General features: G+C 43.2%; 1 protein-coding gene across 1 annotated transcript; it reads left to right on the plus strand.

Annotated features, from left to right (window-relative positions):
• Positions 1 to 8,162: 8,162 nt before the first annotated feature.
• LOC103293172 (E3 ubiquitin-protein ligase NRDP1-like) lies at positions 8,163 to 11,906 on the plus strand. The gene is made up of 2 exons (XM_054709502.1): positions 8,163 to 9,285; positions 11,608 to 11,906. Exon 1 carries the CDS (start codon positions 8,303 to 8,305, stop codon positions 9,254 to 9,256), a length of 954 nt encoding a protein of 317 aa, XP_054565477.1. The 5' UTR covers positions 8,163 to 8,302; the 3' UTR covers positions 9,257 to 9,285; positions 11,608 to 11,906.
• Positions 11,907 to 21,207: the final 9,301 nt, after the last annotated feature.

Raw genomic sequence — 21,207 nt, forward strand, 5'->3', positions numbered from 1 at the left:
AAAAAATTTAAAAACAAAAAAACCTATGGCCCATTTGTCATTTAACACTCCTGGATACATGCAGGCCTGGAAAGAGAGGGAAGGGAGCTTGAACATTGTGGAGGGAACAGGAGCATGCCGAAGAACCTCACTACCTAACCAGGTCGCACTAGACAGAAACAACTGGGATTTTTTCCTGAAAGAAGTGGTGGTGGACCACATGCCACTGTTATATATTCTGTTAACATGCCTATGGGATGTTAGCAATTTGGAAATCTGGAGGAAAATGAATAGATGGTCACATAGAACTTAGAGAAGTATCCTCCTTTCAATCCAAAAGCAAGACATCATCGTCTCCATACTTTCTCTCTTTAAAAAAAAAAAATATTTATTTTTATTGATTTCAGAGAGGAATGGAAAGGGAGAGAGAGATAGAAACATCAATGATGAGAGAGAATCATTGAATGGCTGCCTCTTGCACAACCCACACTGGGGATCTAACCCGCAACTTGGGCATGTGCCCTGACTGGGAATGGAACCATGACCTCCTGGTTCATAGGTTGACGTTCAACCACTGACCTACGCCGGCCAGGCTCTTTTCCTTCTTTTTAATATTATATTTCAGGGGTCCAGATATTAAGATTTGAGTTAGTATCACAGGACCAGTCAGTCACCAAGCAGTCATTTCATTCATCAATGACATAATTTAATTGAGAGTTTAGTAAAGATTGAGACAATTCTAGCCATTGTTAATGAAAATTCATGCTTTACAGATATGCATATGATCTTGAATAAATGTGTGGGATTCCCATCATTCTATTAGTAAAATAAGGCCTCTTTCAAATGAAGGTTCAACAATTACTCTAACTTCCTATTCATTCATTCATTCATTCATTTAATGATTCATTTATTCATCCATGTATTCTTTCAGTATTAGAATGCACAACTCTTATATGTACCCTTTTTAATAGCCATACAGAGGCATAAAAATATGAGTAAGAAATGATCACTACCTTCCATGGCATTACATACATTCAAGGAGATAAAATATTTAGAGGAGGAAAAACTAGAGTGATCAGGGAAATCTTCTTGGAGTTAGTGGCATTTGAACTGAGCTTTGTAAGTTGGGAAAATTCCAAAAAATGTCAGGGAAAAATTCTGGACCGAAGAAATCTCACAAAAGCATGTGATGAAGATACTGTTAAGTATGGATTATGGAGAAATCTGCAAAATTAATGTTCTATCTCTGGTAATGGTCTCTGTAAATCTCTCACTTGCCTGAAGGTGGCAAGCTGGGTTTATTTGAGAAACTTCAGCACCAACATTATCTGAAAGAAAAATGAAACTACTGCTTCTCTGGAAAACACACACACACACACACACACATACACACACACACAAACTTTCATTGACATTTATCTCATAAAATCAAAAAGTGGAAAAGATTAAAAACTATTATCACAATCATTTAAATAATGTGCATATTTAGTACTACTTATTTTAAGGCACGTAGATTTTATATTAAAATATTTTTCATTTTAATAGTTATTTTATTGTCCTTATTGATTTCTCAGTTATGATACAATATTTTCTTTAGAGAAAAAGGAGCTTATACTTTTAAGTTATTATTAAAATCTGTGATAAGCATTGTTTATAAGTCTATTGGGGGGTGTTTAGGTTTACTGAGGAGTAACTTCCAAATAGTAATTTTAGTAGATAGTTTTGAGTTTTATGAATTTTGACAAGTGTATATGCTTTATAATCACCACTATTATAAAGATATAGAACAGTTTTATCACTCTTACAAAGTCCCTTATGCTGCATTGTGGGCAAGCCCTTCCTTCACTTCTAGACCCTGACGACCACTGAGCTGTTTTCTGTCTGTATAGTTTGACCTCTTCCAAAATGTCATGTGAGTGGAATCATATAATATGTACTCTTTTTTGGTCTGGTTTCCTTCATTCAGCATAGTTTCTTTGAGATTCATCTATATTTGAATATAGTTGTAGTATCAATTATTTAACCCTTTTTATTACTGAATAATATTCCATTATATGAATGTACCACAATTTATCAATTCCTTAGCTGAAGAACATTTATATTGTTTCGAGTTTTTGGTGATTATGCATAAAGCCACTATAAATATTCACACACAGGGTTTTAGGTGATCATACATTTTCACTTCTCTAGAAGTAGAATTGGTGGTTTGAGTGATAAGTGTATATTTATAAGAAACTGCCAAACCATTTTTCCAAAGAGACTGGACCATGTTGCACTTCTACCAGCCACGTCTGAGAACTCCAGTGGCTCCACATCGCTGCTAGAACTTGGTGTTGTCGGTTTGTCTAACCCTTTTCATTAGGTAGTGGTGGTATGTCATTACGATTTTAATTTGCATACATCTGTGACACTGGCGTTAAACATCTTTTTAGGTGTTTATTTGCCGTCCATATATCTTTGGTGAAGTATCCTTTTAAATCTTTTGACAATTTGTGCGTGGGAGAGAAGGGTTGTTTATTTTCTTACTAGTATTATTGAGTTTTGAGAGTTCCTTATACATTCTGGATTAAAGTCCTTTATCAGATACATGCTTTGCTAATATTTTGGCTTAGTCTATAGCTTATTTTTTAATTTTCTTAATTGTGTCTTTCAAAGAGAAGAAATCCTTAATTTTGATGAAGTCCAAATTATCAGTGTTTTTCCTTTGGATTGTGCTTTTGCCTAATCCAAGGTCACAAAGATGTTTCCTTTTAGAGTTTTCAGTGTTAGGTTTTACATTTAGATTTTAATCCATTTTGAACTGATTTTTTTTTTTTTATGGGTTGAAGTTATATATATGCAATTATTCAAGCAGCATTTCTCCATAGGGGAAAAATTTAGCAAAGGAAGTGACTTACACTTAAATTATACAGTTAAAATCTGTGATACATCTTTTGAGGGTTTGAAAGTTTTTCCAACTTTTTAGATTAAAAAAAAATCCAAATATTTATTTTTCAAATATTACACCCAAGTATTTAAAAAAGCAATTTGTATCTTGGTTCTTCCATCTCTCATTTTATTTCACTCAACAGTGTCGGGATTTTGAGGCATTTTCTAATGCACTCTCTCTGCACTACTGTAACTAGAATGATGGAATGTTAAACTGTAGAGCATGCCAGTCTCATTTGAGAGATGAGGAGACTGAGACTTCAAGATCTTCAGTGACTTGCCCAGGCCATTCAGCTAGACAAAGGCAGAGAAAAGGTACAGCTTTCCAATCTCCAGGCCACTGCTCTTTCCACCAGCTGTTTGTGGCCTCCTTATTGAGTGTGTCACTAACTTTATTTCTATGTTTTAAATATAGATATTTGTTGCATCAGTAGGCTTTTATCTCAAATTTCATTTTCAGTGCTTTTCCATCTAGTACATGAAATTTGACTGAGCAAAATTAAACCCAATTTTTACAAAATACCTCTAAGCTTTACCTAACGCCACTGGGTTCCCAATTCTCATCACAAAGTAAATACACACACAGAAAGGAAATATGATGTAGACAGAGAAAACAAGTCTAAGGGTTATTGGTCTCAGTAATCTAGTGATTACTAAAATACTGAGATTGTAGTTGATAATTCTAAGACTTTGCACATGTGCAATCATTTTTACTTTAAATGAGCTACATCTCTTTTCATTTAATTATAAATTAGGCAAACAAATTGCTCTTTTTACCTCATGGAACTTTTAGCAACCTGAATGAATTAAATCTAGTTTTGCCTTACACACAAAAAAACATACTCTTGATAAAATATAAGAAATAGAAATATCTAGATGCCAGAAACAAATAGGCAATGCAAATCTACAGGAAAATAAAGAACCGTTCTGTGGGGGCAGTCTCCTGTAAGGACACTGTCAGGGTGCAAGAAATCTACATATATAAAACCCTAATATGCAAATAGACCGAACGGCAGAACAACTGAACAATCAGTCGCTATGACATGCACTGACCACCAGGGGGCACATGCAGAACATGGTGGGCATCAGCAGCAGGGGCCAGAGTGCAGAACATGGCGGGCATTGGCAGCAGGCGACAGAGCACGGAACATGGTGGGCATCAACTGTGGTGGGATGATGGAGCAGGTGAGTAGGCCCGCCAGACCAAGGCAGGGCACCAGTCGCTGTCATTGGTGAGCCTCTGGTAGTTACTGAAAATTCTTTGCTCCCATGCACCGTGATCCCACCCAGTGCTCGCATCTGCTGCCGGTGCCCAGTGCTGGCCCTGATTGCTTGGCGTGGTCAGCAGGTGCGAGTGGCGGCTGCTGCCCCCAATCGCCCCTGAGGGCTTCTCCACGCCCCCCTGCTCCTGAGAGGCGATCAGGGCAGCAGCTGCCTCTCGCACCTGCTGTTGGCGCAGGCCCCAATAGCTCCATGCCATCAGCAGGTGCAAGTGGGGCTGGTACCTCCAGTGTGTGGGAGCAGAGGTGGTGGAAGCGGAGCTGCTGGCAGACAGGGGACCGGGGGCTGCAGCAGGAGGGGCTGGGCAGGGGCATGGAGGATGGGCTGACACCCGCCCCTGTGCCCACCATAGTTCTTTTCAAGGTGCACGAATTCGTGCACTGGGGCCCTAGTTTCCACAGAATAGACATCCCCTTCTGAAGATGAGCTCACAACAACAAAATAATTACATATTCCATGAGAAAATAAGCCATCATGAGAAAGATCAGGAACCCCAACAAACAGGAAAACTGGACCCCAAGAACTAGAAATAACAGGGAAATGTAAAAGGGGCTATCAGTGCATTTTAAATTAAAAAGATAATAGAAACCACAATGAAACAAGAAAACATTATGAAAGCAGATTTTCTTAAATAATAAAATTAAACATTTAAAAATAAAAACATATATCCACTGAAATTAAAAACTTTGAACAGTTTAAACAAATCAAGAGAAAAATCATTCCAATATTTTCTTTGTATATTGGAATTGTATAGTGTGGTACATTTTTGACCCCACTTTACAAATTTTTATAGGATTATTATTTTCAGGTTGCTTTTTCTGCTGGTGTTAATGCCTTTCTAAAGTCATATGTTTTACCCCTTTAGAAATTAACTGTAGTCCCCATTGTATTGACCAGGGAGGCTCCAAATGCAAATACCACTTTTGTTTATTCCGGAATTGGCAGGTGTAAAACATGAAGCATGGGCCAGTTAGGGGAAGAATAGACTCAGTTCTTTGTAGTCACAACAAAATGCACCCCGAGCCGTTCTGTCTTGCTTTTTAATTTGTTCCTTCTCTCTGGTCTAAAGAATTAGGACCACAGGTAGCCACGTGCACCCCGACCACCATTCCTCACCACTGTGACCATTCCCCCGGGTAACACAAAACATTTCATAGGCCGGTCCCAGTACCTAATAACAAAAGAAAAACACATGGCAGATCATGATAATGATTTTGTCTTTCTACAATGATGGGAGGGGAGGGGAAACCACCAAAACCTGATCCTGCATAATAATCACTTTGTTATTCACATTTCCTCATGAATTTTAATGTCCCATCCATTTTCTCACAACCTATCCCCACAATTCTGTGGGAGCCTTTGCAGAACATTATTCTCTTATCTCTTTCTTTCTTTCAAGGGTGTAATTATTCAATCTAAACCAAAAGGCTTTAGGGTGTTGCCTTTTTTTTTACTGTATTGGTCAGAAGAGCTGGTCTAGGTCCACATTAAATAACCTAGAAAGATCAAGCTGGGCACTTATGATTTCTGCACTGTTTCCTATAGCTATGGTACTTAATGTTAAAGTTTACTTTGTAATAATTACCTGGAACATCAAGCAATCATAAATTTGTGCCTTTTAAAAGAAATCATAATTAGTTGCATTCGCGAAGGTACATGATTTTGTTCTGTGTTCTAAAAGTGAGGGAAGCATTTGCAATATGTCCTCTTCCTATTCCTCTTTGGAAGGCATAATCGTATTGAAATTCAGTCCCATATCATTACATAAAATTAGGCTAGATTTTAGGTATTTAAGGACACAAGCTGCCTTAGTTATCTTGGTATTCTATGAAGTATCTCGTTCAAGGACTTCCAACTAGAAGACCCTCATAAATATTTGCTTAATAAATAAAAAGTATCTTTTGAAGAAAACAAATTGGTGGTTGCCAGGCCTGGGGGGGTGGAAGGATGGAATTGCCTGCAGAAGGGGTGTCAGAGAACTTTCGACAGTGCTGTTAATATTCTACAGTTTGTGATTACACACACAGCTGTATGTATTTATCACTGAAAATTGGTCCACTTTATTATATGTAAACTAGAGGCTCAGCACACGAAATCGTGCAGGTAGGGTCCCTAGGCCTAGCCTGTGATCAGGGCCATCTTCTGCCTGTTCGCCAGCCCCCAGGCCAAACGCTGCCTCTGCCGCCAGGGCGGGTAGGTCGCAGGCGTGCCCACAGCTTCCATCAGCGCTGCAAGCCCCAGCAGCAATGGCAGCAGCGGCGGCAGCGCCTGTGTGAGTGGCCCCAAGTGGGCAGCATGTTCCATCAGCGGCCGGCCCGGCTCACACACACAGAGGTGAAGTCGCCAGTGCCCGCTTTCCTGCCAGCCTGAGCCCCTGAGCAGCCGGGGATGAGCTGGGGATCCCAACGGCCTGACAGCCAGCCTGGTCCTCCCGTCACCCACCCTGGTTCCCCCGTTCACCATCGCTGATCCATCGAAGCCTGCGGGCCAGGGGGAGGGACCAAGAGGTCAGCCAGTCGGCCTGCTCACCAGTCCCCAGTTCCACCGTGCTGCCACCCACCTGCTTCCCTGTGGTCCCCTGTTCACCTGTGGGCGTGGATGGGGGGTGGGGGAGGGGAGGGACCGAGAGGTAGTCAATGCACCTCATGGTGATTGGTCGAACAGTCGTTCCGGTCATTACACTTATGGTCCCTGGCCTCTTATTATATAGGATTACCTCAAGAAAGCTGATTAAAGAAAGGATCTTAGGATATCATGATTTCCTTACAGGAAATAACTAATAACAAATGCTGCTAACAAATAACTAGCACATTTTTTTTTTTTACATAATCAAATAACATGGTTTTCAATTAACCTTGAAAATTCCTAATTTCTTGATGGATGACCATCAATTTATTAAATACTACCATATGTCTGGTCCTATACTAGTTGATGTATGTTCTTTTTAAAATTCCTGCACCATTAAGTACTGTCAAATAAGAATTTTGATTCCTACATGCTATACACTGAGGCTCAGAAAGATTAGGCAAACTTGTCCAAAACCAGATTACTTTAAAAAAAACATCAGTGCATGCATGAATATAGTTTCAACGAGGCTAAACTAAATACACATTTGTGATTTAGGAACTTCAAGGGGTCAGATAAGTTGGTCCAAAAAGTACCTATGGCAATACAAAACAAAACATTTAGTTCAGCAAATAATTATATGTGCTTACTCAGTGACAGGCACTGTGCTAGATATTTTGGGGGATGTAATGCTGAACTATATAGACTTTGCTGTCAAAGTCTATACCATATTGCATGGGATGCATACATAAATAGCAATGACACAAAGCCAAGCGTGGGCCTGGAATACGGTTAGAGACAACCTTGCATCGAAGGAGGAGGACGTAGCTTCAACTTGCACGGAGTTGATTAACTTAAAAGATACAACCAGCCACCCAGAGGAGTTTGGAGAGGGTCAGGCTTGGATGATTTTGAGATCACTAAAGATAAATACTTTTCTCCTCCCCTCGCTCTCCTTATTTATTCTGAGTTCAAAGCTAATCTCACAACCTACGAGTGTGCCTAGGGTTGAGGGTTTGATTCCCAGTCAAGGGCACATCCCGAGCCCTGGTTGGGGCACATGCAGGAGGGAACTAACTGATGTGTCTCTCTCATACCGATGTTTCTCTCTCTCTCCCTTCCACTCTCTCTAAAAAAATCAATGGAAAAAATATCCTCGCGTGAGGACTAACACGCACGCACGCACGCACACACACACACACAAATCATGTTGAGAAGTTTGCATTCTAGGGCAATCCCAAGTGCAATGAAAAAATAAGTAAATAACTACAATGAGCATCAGTGCTCTGGCCTCTGCTCCCCGGGGCTGGGGTGCAGAGAGCCCAGACTGCCTCCAGGGGAGGACTCCTGATTGTGACATCACATGCATCCCCTTGGCGATGGAGCTCAAGGCTGGGAAGGAAGCCTTCAGATGGAGAATCGCCAACAAGGTCGGTTCCCGGAAGCGTCGCCGGAGTGGCACTGAGGGGAGGCATTGGGGGCTGGAGGCTTGTGAACAGGGAACCTGCCCCCCCAGCACTCGGAAGGGCCTGCGTGCCAGTGATGAGACATGGGGTACGATGTCACCCGCTTCCAGGGGGATGTTGACGAGGATCTGATCTGTCCGATTTGCGGCGGCGTCTTGGAGGAACCAGTGCAGGCCCCTCACTGCGAGCATGCCTTCTGCAACGCCTGCATCACCCAGTGGTTCTCCCAGCAGCAGACGTGCCCGGTGGACCGCAGCGCCGTGACGGTTGCCCACCTGAGCCCAGTCCCTCGGATCATGCAGAACATGCTGTCCAAGCTGCGGATCGCCTGCGACAACGCCGTCTTCGGCTGCAGGGCTGTGGTCCGGCTTGACAACCTCAGGTCGCACCTCAGCGACTGTGAGCACAACCCAAGGCGGCCTGTGACCTGCGAGCAGGGCGACGGCCTGGAGATGCCCAGAGAGGAGCTGCCGAACCACCACTGCATCACGCACCTGCGCGCCGTGGTCCAGCAGCAGCAGGCGCGCCTGGCGGAGCTGGAGAAGACCTCGGCCGACCACGCGCACCAGCTGGCGGAGCAGAAGCGAGCCATCCGGCAGCTGAAGGCACACCTGGCCGCAGCGCACAGTGCCCACCCCGACCTGCAGCGCCTGCAGGAGCCCCGTGAGGACAGCGAGGTCCTGCAGTGGGTGAGCTCCCTGCAGCCAGCCAGAGTGACCCGCTGGGGAGGGATGATCTCCACCCCGGATGCTGGCCTCCAGGCTGTCATCGAGCGCTCCCTGCTGGACAGTGGCTGCCCTGCCTCCGTGGTCAGCGAGCTGATCGAAAACGCCCACGAGCGGAGCTGGCCCCAGGGTCTGGCCACGCTGGAGACGAGACAGATGAACCGGCGGTGCTATAAGAACTACGTGGCCAAGCGCATCCCTGGCAAGCAGGCTGTGGTGGTGATGGCCTGTGAGAACCAGCACATGGGCGATGACATGGTGCAGGAGCCGGGCCTGGTCATGATCTTTTCGCATGGCGTGGAGGAGATGTAGGTCTCGGCGGGCTGTCCGGAGCCTGTCAGGTGGGAAAGCCAGAGTCCCTTCTTTTGCCTAATTTCTCCCCCCTACGATGTCTGTTGGGAAAGTCCCCAGCTCGATATCTATTTTCCCGCTCAGGGTCTCTGGTTCCAGACATTTTCAGCAAGCACAAACATATTCACCGTCTCTAGAGGATCAGAATGGAGGGAGGAATCTTCCCCAGTTCCCCTCCTCCCAGACCAGCGACCCTGCACAGGCAGGCCTGTTGACTCTAAACCCTGAGAGGGCAGCTTTGGGGAGGTGACATCCTAAAGGAATAGTAAGGGTGGAACCAAAACCCTAGACACAACGAGCCAGTAACTGGCCATCATCGAGGTCCTTGGGGAAGACTGGACCTCCGTGCCAAGCAGTACCTTGCTTAGCCCGCCGTAAAGGTGCGGGCTGCCCCTGGGCCTGCAGGTGTGCAGGTTGGGATGCTGGAGCTTTCCAGATGAGCTCTTCTTTCCTATACTTCCTCTTCATTAGGGAGAGGCAGGCGTGGGGGCAGGGGACCCGTCTGTTGGGGGCACTATGCTCACAAGCAGCAGCTCTCTGGCTTTCACAGGAATCAGGTCGGCACTGCCTCTGGGGCACAGGCCGTGATGCTTCCCTCCCCCTCTCTGGCGCTGTGATTGCTGTTTACAGTGCACACCCTCCCACTTTTTTATTTTTATTTTTTGAATGGCCTGGTCATGGCTACCCCACTTTTCCAGCCCAGCCACATTGTTGGCAATTTCATTTACTTATTTTTTTTTTTTTTAAGAAAGGAAAAAGAAAAAGAAAAATCAACAAAGCTTAAAACTTTTCTTTAGCTGTTCCTATGGCGGGGGTTCCGGACAGGGTGGGACAGGGCTGGGGCGTGTTTTATAACTTTTCCTTCCCAGCACAGCCTTGGGCTTCAATTGAGGAGGGGCCAAGGGAGTCCTGGGCTGAACTTAGCTCTGTTCCAACCCTCCATAACGCCACCTGAGGCGAGGAGCTCCCTCCCGTCCCCCGATGGCTGTGACAGTCCTGCACTGATGCCTGTGCCCCCCGAGAACTCTGCTCCCGACCCCTCTGGAATAGAGTAGTAATTTTGAAGGACCTCCCCCCAATTTCCTTGGAGATGATAGCCGGGCTCTAAGCTTCACCAGGCAAGGTGGGATACACATTCTGTCTTTGTCTCTGAGTGAGGGCTGTTCCCGCTCTCACCCAAGCCCCTGAAGGACCTCAGCTCCTTTTCAGGCTTCCCTTGACCCCTAGGTGACTGGCAGAGTAAGACGAGGGGAGGGAGAGAGGGTGTGGTTATTTTCATATGCAGGTGGGAGTGGGGTTAAAGAGAGATGGCCATGTAACAGCTGTTTCTCTTTATGGAGTTTTATTCGAGGCCAGCTTGCTGTAGGTCTGGGTAGTTGGGTCAAGACTCCACTGGGCCTGGCTGGCCTGACTCAGTGGTTGAGCCTTGACCTATGAACCACGAGGTCACAGATAGATTCCCAATCAGGGCACATGCCTGGCTTGGGGGCTAGATCCCCAGGAGAGGGCGTGCAGGAGGCAGCCGATCAATCAATGATTCTCTCTCATCATTGATGTATTGATGTTTCCATCTCTCTCTTCCTCTCCCTTCCTTTCTGAAATCAATAAAAACCCAGGCATATGTGTTTACCGGGAATTGAACCGTGATCTCCTGGTTCATAGGTTGATGCTCAACTACTGAGCCATGCCGGCTGGGCAATAAAAAATATATTGAAAAAAAGAAAAAGGACTCCACTGGGAGTGGAGTGGAGGGATACAGCTTGAAGGGTGTAGGGAGCAGTCATATGTTCCAGCTCCAGGACACTGAGCTCAGGAATTTGAAAACGTTGCTATACTTGGTCTGGTTACTACATTTCTTCCACTCGCCAGGGCCCCGCCTGCCTCATCAAGGCCCATCCCCGCCTGTCCGCATCCTCAGACAAGCCAGGAAGCTCAGCTCAGGCTCCCCCATTCCCACGAGCGGCTCTGCAGGTTGCCGGTTGTGTTACAGGCGCTGCTCCACGGTGCTGACGGCACTAATAATAACCCTTCCCCTCAACTCTCTAAATCCTTAATTCAGTATCACTCCCCTTCTGGTGAAGGCTTCTCCTCTGCTCTGACCTTCTTCTCATCTTAATTCCCCCTCCTGCTTCCTCATTTTGTCACCTACCCTTGTCTTAAGAGCGAGCCCTTGTTTTAGGAGGCAGTCTGCCTGGGGTTAGTGGGCACCTCACATCTTTGCCCTCTGTGCCCTCCTACACCTTCCCTCCCGCCTCCTGCTCTGCAGCAGCCAACACTTGCTCTCCAGGGACCTGAGTTTTGTGTTTTTCCAGGGTCTGCCTCTGCCTCAAATTCCACGCCCTTGTGCTCCTGGGGTCTGACAACTTTCCACAGAAGATACGCATGCACCTCTCTCCCGTGTTCCATCTTTGCTTTGGAATCTGGGATTCCATCGTAGGCAGGGAAGCCCCCACCCCATCCCATGCCTCCTAACCAAAGAAGCAAATGTGAAGGACACCTGGACCCACCGACTGCCTGCTGTGCTTGTCAAACCTCCATACGCCCTTTTGTAGGCACTTGCTGCCACCTCTTCCCTGTCGTGAGAAAAAGAAAATATTCTTTTCCCTGAATAATAAATATATATTTTAAAACTTCTGCCCTGCAGGTGTGGCTCAATGGTTGAACGTCGACCTATGAACAAGGAGGTCACGGTTCAATTCTTGGTCAGGGCACATGCCCAGGTTGTGGGCTGGCTTGATCCCCAGTAGGGGACGTACAGGAGGCAGTTAATCAATGATTCTCTATCATCGTTGATGTTTCTCTCTCTTCCTCTCCCTTTCTTTCTGAAATCAATAAAAAATTTTTAAAATTAAAAAACCTTCTTTTATTAGCAAATAAATGGAAATTAAGGTAATTGAATAATACTTTAACTTCTTTTTATTGATTGATTGATTAGAGAGAGAGAGAGGAAGGGAGAAAGAGAGAAACATTGATTTGTTGTTCCATTATTTATGAATTCATTGGTTAATTCTTATATGTGCCCTGACTGGGGAGCAAACCCACAGCCTTGGCATATCGCGATGATGCTCTAACCAACTGAGCTACCCAGCCAGGGCATATTTTAACTTATTCAATTACCAAATATTTAATTACCAAATATTTTTTTCAGTTATATTTTTTGCTGCTGAGAGTATGAAGAGGGAGTTTTTACCCTCTGTTGATAATAGCAATCCTTCTGCAAAGCTATTTGGCAATTTAAATTCAACTGTCCAAAAAAGTTTATGTCCCTTTATTCCTTCAGTTTTACCTCTGGGATGTTATTTTCAGGAAATGATTAGACATACATTTTTAAAATAATGCAAAAAGATGTTTCTCATCATTTATAACAATAAATAAATTTAAATAATCTAGGTTGCAAAAATAGGAACATAATTAAATAACTGATTATGTTTCCATATGATGAAATACTCTATAGTACTAAAAATAACTTTACAAAGACATTTAGGATTTTAATGGCACATGTTATAAATATTACAGTTGTATATAATACATGTTTATGTATGTAACCTATGTATATGCATATATAATCAGTATGTGTGTGTGTATGAACATCTACTGACAGAACCAGCTACATAATTTGTAGGGCCCAGTGCAAAATGACAACGCAGTACCTCTTGTTAAAAAATTATCAATAATGCCAAGACAGCAATAGTAGAGCCTCATACCAAGTGTAGGGCCCTTCTGAACGTGAGTCCTGTGTGACTGCACACGTCCCATGCCCTTGAAATTGTCCCTGACTATAGGAAAAAGACAGAAGGAATATATCCCAAAATGTCAACAGCCATTAACTTTGGGCTTAGGGATTAATGATGATTTTTATTTCATGCATTTTATCAATTTTCAAAATAGACATATATTTTATAATCAGTGAAAAAATAATATGTCTTTTTTAAAAACCCCAAATAATACTAAAAGAAGCACTACAGTGAATTTCATTATATTTTGGTTTTAAAGCCTTTTAAATATGCATCTTGGGCCACTGGGCATAACAGATCATCTTTTTTAAAGATTGTATGTTATGTTTTTAAGTCACTGTAAAGACTATCGCAAAATATAAAAATGAAATAAAAAAAATGAAATCAGTTCTTGCCTAAGTGAAGAAAGCAAGCCAAGCTGAACCACAAATACCATATTTCCATCTATTTTTGTCCCATGTAGAATTAGCTTTGGTTGGACCCTGAACATTTGCTTGAATGGCGCAATGTTAAAAATTTCTCCTCCGGTCTCCTCAGACTTACATTCATACACTTGACAGCCCGCACCAGCACAGGGCAGGAGGACCTGCAGGGGGCCGATTGCATCCTGAGCACTTACCAGTTCAAGGAAGGATTCAGCAATACTCTTTTCTCCCCTCTAAATGGAAGAAAGGTTGCATCTGGAAGACAATAAAAGACACCTTAAATGCGAGAGCACTGAGTCAAAAAATTACACAGAGGGTATTTGCAATGCATTCTCTTAGAAGTTACACAGAGAAGCCTTAGGTTGAGCTACTGATGACTTATAACGCGTGATTTTGGCACTAATGGGGTACAAGAGCCAAGGCAGATCACTCGGTCCTTTTAGTGCCCTCGCAGACAATCTGTCTACCAAGGATTGCCCCGCAGAGCCTTTGGGTGCAGCCTTCACATGTTGGTGTCTTCTCTGCTGCACTGACACTCAATTACCTCCTCCCTCTCCCCCCACACAGCAGAGAGGAGATTCACACTAATTTTGTGTCTAGTCTGTAAATGTGCACACGTTTAGATTTTACTCGTTCAGTGATTACTTGTTAATTTAACAAATATCATGGCAGCGTCTACTATTTGCCAGGGACTGTGCCAGCTGTTCCTGGGGATAAGCGCCCAGCAATGGAAACCTGGTCCCTGTCCTATTGGGGTTCATAGTTTAATAGCTTGCAGTTTACTTTTAAGGAAAAGACCCAAAACAAATTATGAACAAATAATAGCAAATAAAGGTACTATAAGATGTTATTTATTTTTTGTTAAAACAAAAGCAAAGCAAAATTTTTAGACAATTTAGTTATAAGCACACTGTAGTTTTATTACAATTTGACCACAAGGGAAAGGCTTCTGGCAGACCAAAGATTCCTTCTTGGTAGAAATATTTTATGGGAAAATTTAAAAGGTAATCTTTTTTGATTGCATAGAAAAGAATGTTTGTTTAAGGTCGCTCGAGTCAGTTACATGGATGGGTGATCCATTGTCCCAAAATAAACCAGTTAAAATTCAGAAAACTCCTTATGCATTTCATTAGAAATGCTCATTTCTTCCCAGTCCAGGTTTGGGACAATTTTTCCTCTTACAGTATATTTTTATTTTTTTAAAATATATTTTTATTGATTTCAGAGAGGAAGGGAGAGGTAGAGAGAGATCATTGATTGGCTGCTCCCTGCACATCCCCTACTGGAGATCGAACCCGCAACCCGGGCATGTGCCCTCGACCAGAATCAAACCCTGGACCCTTCAGTCCACATGCCGACGCTCTATTACTGAGCCAAACCAGCTAGGGCCTGGGCATTCTTACAGTATATTTTTTAAAGGCATTTCAATGTACTTTCTCATTTCCGTTTTTAGCTGTAGACACATTCTGTCATCTAGTTATCAGTCCACATTTAAAACACCGTGGCCGTTCCTGTTTGTTGTGAAATCAGTGGCGGAGGTGGAGGTCATGGTGCGAGTCCTAGTTTAATAGCACTGGCAGGAACGATGTCGCTGGAGCTAATATTTAAGTTGAGGAAGTCATAGTTGAGGTCCAAAGGAAGACAAAAAGCTGGTCAAGTGAGATGACAGGGAAAAGCATGCCATTGGGGGAACAGCTTGTATGAAGCCTCCGAGAAAGGAGAGTAACTTGACGGTGGCGTTACCTGAGGAAGGGGACGGAGAAGATTTGAATCCAGGTCAGAAAGTTGAGAGATGGACACTGACTGCTCCATTCGGAGCCATATGCCAATCCCTTGGGGAAGGTACCATGACTACTGTGGGAGGAACTAGGGTGAGGTGCTAAGACCAGAGGAAGGGAGATAAGAACCCAAGAAAGGAAGGGGCGGGTGACTCTTTCACATCCCCACAGAAGAAAGACCTTTGTAAGAGCGGATTCCTGAGGTCACTGTCCTTTTCTGCACATCAGGAAGAGTGACTTCTGTGATAGCGACATCAGGACCAGCCGTGGGAAGCAGGAGCACTGCACTGACAAAGGGAGTCCTGGGCTTACACCACCAACGCTAGGTGATAGGCTCTGTTCTGCTGGTGACAGATCCTGACCCTACGTGCCACTGGCTGAGAGAATGTCTTCTTACAGACCCAACTCTCTAAAGATGGGTTGGAAGAAGTAGATAAGAGAGGAATTAGGGCCCGGCCAGCATGGCCCAGTGGTTGAGCATCAACCTATGAACCAGGAGGTCACGGTGCAATTCCTGGTCAGGTCACATGCCCGAGTTGCAGGCTCACTCCCCAGTAGGGGAGTGTGCAGCACCCAGCCAATCAATGATTCTCTCTCATCACTGATGTTTCTCTCTCTCTCCCTCTCTCTTCCTCTCTGAATTCAATGAAAAAATATACATAGATCAATAAAATATACTGTATATTAGCCATAATTTAGCATCAGGCTAAAACCACATTACTCCAAACACAGTTTATAAGGAAACCCTCCCTAGACCTTTCCAAATGGCTTAGAATTTGAAGGGGGAGATAGAAGAGATTAGCCCCAGACCTCCAGAAGATGGATTTAGGTTAGATATGAGAATATCTTGAAATAGTGTTCTGTTAGCCAGGACTTTTTATTATAAAGACAAAAATCCAACTCAAACTATCTTAAGCCAAAAACAAACAAACGTGGCCGGCATGGCTCAGTTGGTTTGATGTCATCCTCAGTACCAAAAGGTTGCTGGTTTGATTCCCAGTCAGGACACATATAAGAATCTTCTATATATGTAAAAGGCTAAGTAACCGACCTGTACATATGACGTGCACTGGCAACTTAAAAATAAATGTTGACTCGCGCGTGCGCAATACGTATAAAGCTCTCACTGGCACCAATCGCACGCGTGTGTTTCTATCTCTGTCATTGTCGATTGTGAATTTGGTTGCTTTTGTTGACATTCTGAAGCTTAAAGAAAGCGGCGGCATCAACAGAATATGTCTGAAGACCATTAATAAATCACAAGGACAAACTCTAGACAGAGTAGGAATCTTCCTACCTGAACCCGTTTTCGGACATGGTCAGTATATATGTTGCTTTCTCTCAAGTTCAAAGAGCGTGTGATGCTAAAGTTAAAGTTGTAAATACTTCATCACAGGGGAAATTAGTCAAGTACTCTGAAAGTGTTTTTACTCTTAATATGGTATACAGGGAGATATTAGAATAAGTTTAATCAATGTATCAGTCATTCTTTTTATCAATGTTGTTTTTATATCATATTTTTGTTGTTTTTATGTCATGTCTTTGTTGTTGTTATATCATGTTATTGTTTATTTATTAATCAATTTATATATTATTTTCATATGCATTTTACTAATTTTCTTTCATCTCTGACACTTCTATTATAGAGAAAGAGTGAATAATGATATTAAAATATTTCTTCTAATGAATTTCCTTTCAATGCGCACGAATCCATGCACCAGGCCACTAGTCAACCAATAAATGCGTGAACAAGTAGCACAACAAATCAATGTTTCTTTCTCTCTCTCTCTCAATTCAAAAAAATAAATTTAAAAAAATAAAAGAGGAAGAGTCCACATCTGATCTGAAGCACCCACGGCTGTGAGAATATCCTGACTACTACATATTAGGTACAATGTTGGGCACATTTGGATAAGAATAATTTGAGATTTGTATTCATCTCCAAGATGTACCTCTCTGTATGAAGTTATATGGATAAAGATGTAGCTTCAGTTTCAAACTAGAAACCTGGCACCATCTCCTTGCAAATTAAAAATACCAGTGAATCATTTACATATCTCCTAGAAACCAAGAATATTATACCTCCAGCAATTTGGATAATGCTGTGAATTGAAGTGTGTGCTTTTGTTCTCTCTTTTTTAAAAATTCTAATTAAGCCATCCATCACGAAAAGGTGACAATTTTTTCAAGTATGCTCCTTAAAACCATTGAATTTTATTTGGTCTCCTATGGCAGGAAAAATTTTGACTCAGGGGAAAATCTCATTTAAGTGGCCATCTGTTACTCTGCGGGTGGGGGTAGGGGGAAGAGAGTGTACAGGAGTCTTCTCCCATCCCTTCCATTGGAAAGCTCTCACTCTCCTGATCCACAGGATTCTGGCTGGCACACTCTATGGCAGTGGTTCCCAATCTTTTTGTGGCCATGCCCCACCTAAGCCTCTCTAAAATCCTGATGCCCCCCTGTGACATGTAATTCTTATTATTCAAAAAGTGAACTCCTATTCACGTGGAGGAAGCCTAAAAAGCCATTAACTTGGTCTAAGCAAGCGTCCAAAGAACATGGCATCCACGAAAGAAAAAAAATAAAAGAACAAAAGGACAGAGGAACCAAGATGGCGGCAAAGGTAAACAACTAAACTGCTGCCTTGCACAACAATTTCAAAAATACAACTAAAAGACAAAACGTCTACCACTCAGAACTACGGGAAAGCTGGCTGAGTGGAAGTTTTACAACTAAGAAGGAAAGAGAAAGGAGCACAAACGCTGAAAAGCTGAGGTACGGAGGCACGCAAATCGGGCTGGTGGCAGGCGACTGGGCGCGAGGCTTTTTTTCAACCCGAAGGGCGACAAGCGCCCGATCACTCTGAAATCCAGTTTCTGGGGACACGCGGGGGACCCAGACGTCTACGGGGAGAAGCTGGACTCTTGGTCATCGGGTTGGAAAGTGAGAGTGACTTTTTTACAGAGGTGTGCCCAGCAATCATTGTTTACTGCGCTGGAGCGTGGGACGCAGGGACTTGGAAACGTGGAAAGGCAGAGATGGCTGACGGCAGCCATCACCGTTTGCCACGCCCTAGCCTAGTGACGCCCTGAGACCCCGCACCCCCCACCTCTACCCTGAGACCCTGCCCCGCACATTCTACAAACCAGCCCAGGCTCCACACAGCAGCTTTTGCATATAAATGGCCTGTTCTGTGGCAGCTTAACCAAATAAACTGCAGCTCCAGTCAGACTGCTCCAAAACCACCAAAGCCCAAGCAAAGAGGAGAAAACTGTAGTTCTTACTGTAGCTCCTGCTGGGGGGCCTCAGACAGTAGCTGACCTGCACCCCCATTGGAGATCCAGACACTAGTGTATCTAGTGGTTGGTGTGAGACGACACCAGATTTCAACCACTCTCATAAGGGACACATTCAAGAGGCAGACTCAGTGAGCACCAAAGCCCTACTGGAACAAGTCCTGCCTCATAAACGTGTCTCCAGCACAGCAATTCTTCCATTATAGACACAGCGGGTCCTCACAGCCAATTGTCCTGGAGGTCAATTTCTCCCAGTGACACCAACAACAATCAAGACTTAACTACAACAAGGCTGTACACACAGTCCACAAAGGGGTGCACCAAGAGCATCCACCTCAGGTAACTGGGAGGCTTACCTGTTGAACCAATAGGACACCTAGTACACAAAGCTACCCTACCAACTCAGGGAAGCAGCGAAAATGAGGAGGCAAGGAAATAGATCACAAATGAAAGAAATGGAGGAGAACAAACGAATGGACATAAGAGTTCAAAACCACAGTTATAAGGTTTTTCAAGAATTTCATGGAAAAGGCCGATAAATTTAATGAGACCCTCGAGGATATGAAAAAGGACCAACTAGAAATTAAACATACACTGACTGAAATAAAAAATATTATACAGGGACCCAACAGCAGACTAGAGGAACGCAAGAATCAAGTCAAAGATTTGGAATACAAAGAGGCAAAGGACACTCCTCCAGAGAAGCAAGAAGAGAAGAGAATTCAGAAAATTGAAGATAGTGTAAGAAGCCTCTGGGACAACTTCAAACGTACCAACATCAGAATTATGGGGGTACCAGAAGAAGAGAGAGAGCAAGACGCTGAAAACCTATTTGAAGAAATAATGACCGAAAACTTCCTCCACCTGGTGAAAGAAATAGACTTACAAGTCCAGGAAGTACACAGAACCCCAAACAAAAGGAATCCAAAGAGGACCACACCAAGACACATCATAATTAAAATGCCAAGGGCAAAAGACAAAGAGAGAATCTTACAAGCAGCAAGAGAAAAACAGTTAATTACCTACAAGGGAGTGCCCATATGATTATCAGCTGATTTCTCAACAGAAACTATGCAGACCAGACGGGAGTGGCAAGAAATATTCAAAGTGATGAATAGCAAGAACCTACAACCAAGACTACTCTACCCAGCAAAGTTATCATTCAGAATTGAAGGTCAGATAAAGAGTTTCACAGATAAGAAAAAGCTAAAGGAGTTCATCACCACCAAACCAGTATTATATGAAATGCTGAAAGGTATTCTTTAAAAAGAGGAAAAAGAAGAAAAAAGTAAAGATAAAAATTATGAACAACAAATACATATCTATCAACAAGTGAATCTAAAAGTCAAGTGAATTAAAAATCTGAGGAACAAAATAAACTGGTGAATATAATAGAATCAGGGGCATAGAATCGGAGTGGATTGATAATTCTCAGGGGGAAAGGGGTGTCTGTGTCGGGGGTACGGGAAGAGACTGGACAAAAATCATACACCTATGGATAAAGACAGCGGGGGTGAGGTAAGGGCAGAAGGGGTGGTGGAAACCGGGTGGAGGGGAGATATGGGGGGAAAAAAGGAGAAACAATTGTAATAATCTGAACAATAAAGATTTATTAAATTAAAAAAAAGAGAACAAAAGGACAATGGAAGTACTGAGGAAGAAATCACTAAGAAATTGTTTAAAAAATAGTAATATGAAGTGATATGAAAAAATAGCAAATAAAGTTTCAAAACATATAATAGAGAATTGAAATGCATATATATGTCACAATATATGTATATTTATAGACTGTATATGAGGCCCCTAGAACCATAAAAATGCAAAAAATTCACTATTAATAACTCATTCTCAAATTGCCCCCCTTAAAAATCAAATTGCCCCCCTATGGGGCGTGTGCCCCACGTTGGGAACCACTGCTCTATGGCCTTTCCCGCCCCCCTCCCAACTTCCTCAATCAGTTATTAATCTTGGATTCAGACTTGTGCTGCAGTTTCCACATGGGACTCTACAAAAGCCAGGGGACAAAGTGTGGGCAAGAGTTTGGAAGGGGGTAGCTTCATTTCTGTATAGTTGCCAGGCAGCACTTTTGATAGTTTGCTCCTTCAGAAATGCTCTTGGCTACATGGCAGCATCCTCTCCGGGGCTGGGGTCAGGGGTGAAAGAGAGCTGCTGCCCTCCAGTGGTTTTCCCTGGTAACTACAACAGTGACTGTACCCCAGCTCATGCAGAGACTTCCTTGAAGACTTGCAGGAACCAACACCTGAGGCAGGCTAGGAGGGAGACAGATTTGCCTGGGAACAAGAGACAACAAAAGGCAGTAAAATGTCATATATTCTGTTAATGTGGCTGCATCAGTACTCAACTTGGTGAAAACTGGAAAACTATGGATTACATGTATTGTAAGTTTTCAATGAGAACATACTGCTTTTATAATCAGAGAAGGTATATGTTTAAGCTAGAAGAAGAATTTAAACATTTTTGTCGAACTGAGAAAGGTCCATGCAGCCTAGAAATGCAGAATAATTAAAGATGAGGGGTTAGGAAAAAATTTTAAGATCAAGGGTTATATAAATAAAGGTTAAAAGTTTACTTAAGTTGGGGAGGATGTTGAAAAACTGGGACCCTTGTGCATTGCCAGTGGGAATGTAAAATGGTGCAGCTGCTGTGAAAAACTGTATG

The sequence above is a fragment of the Eptesicus fuscus genome, chromosome 20, assembly GCF_027574615.1.
Source record: "Eptesicus fuscus isolate TK198812 chromosome 20, DD_ASM_mEF_20220401, whole genome shotgun sequence".
NCBI classification, from domain to species: Eukaryota; Metazoa; Chordata; class Mammalia; order Chiroptera; family Vespertilionidae; genus Eptesicus; species Eptesicus fuscus.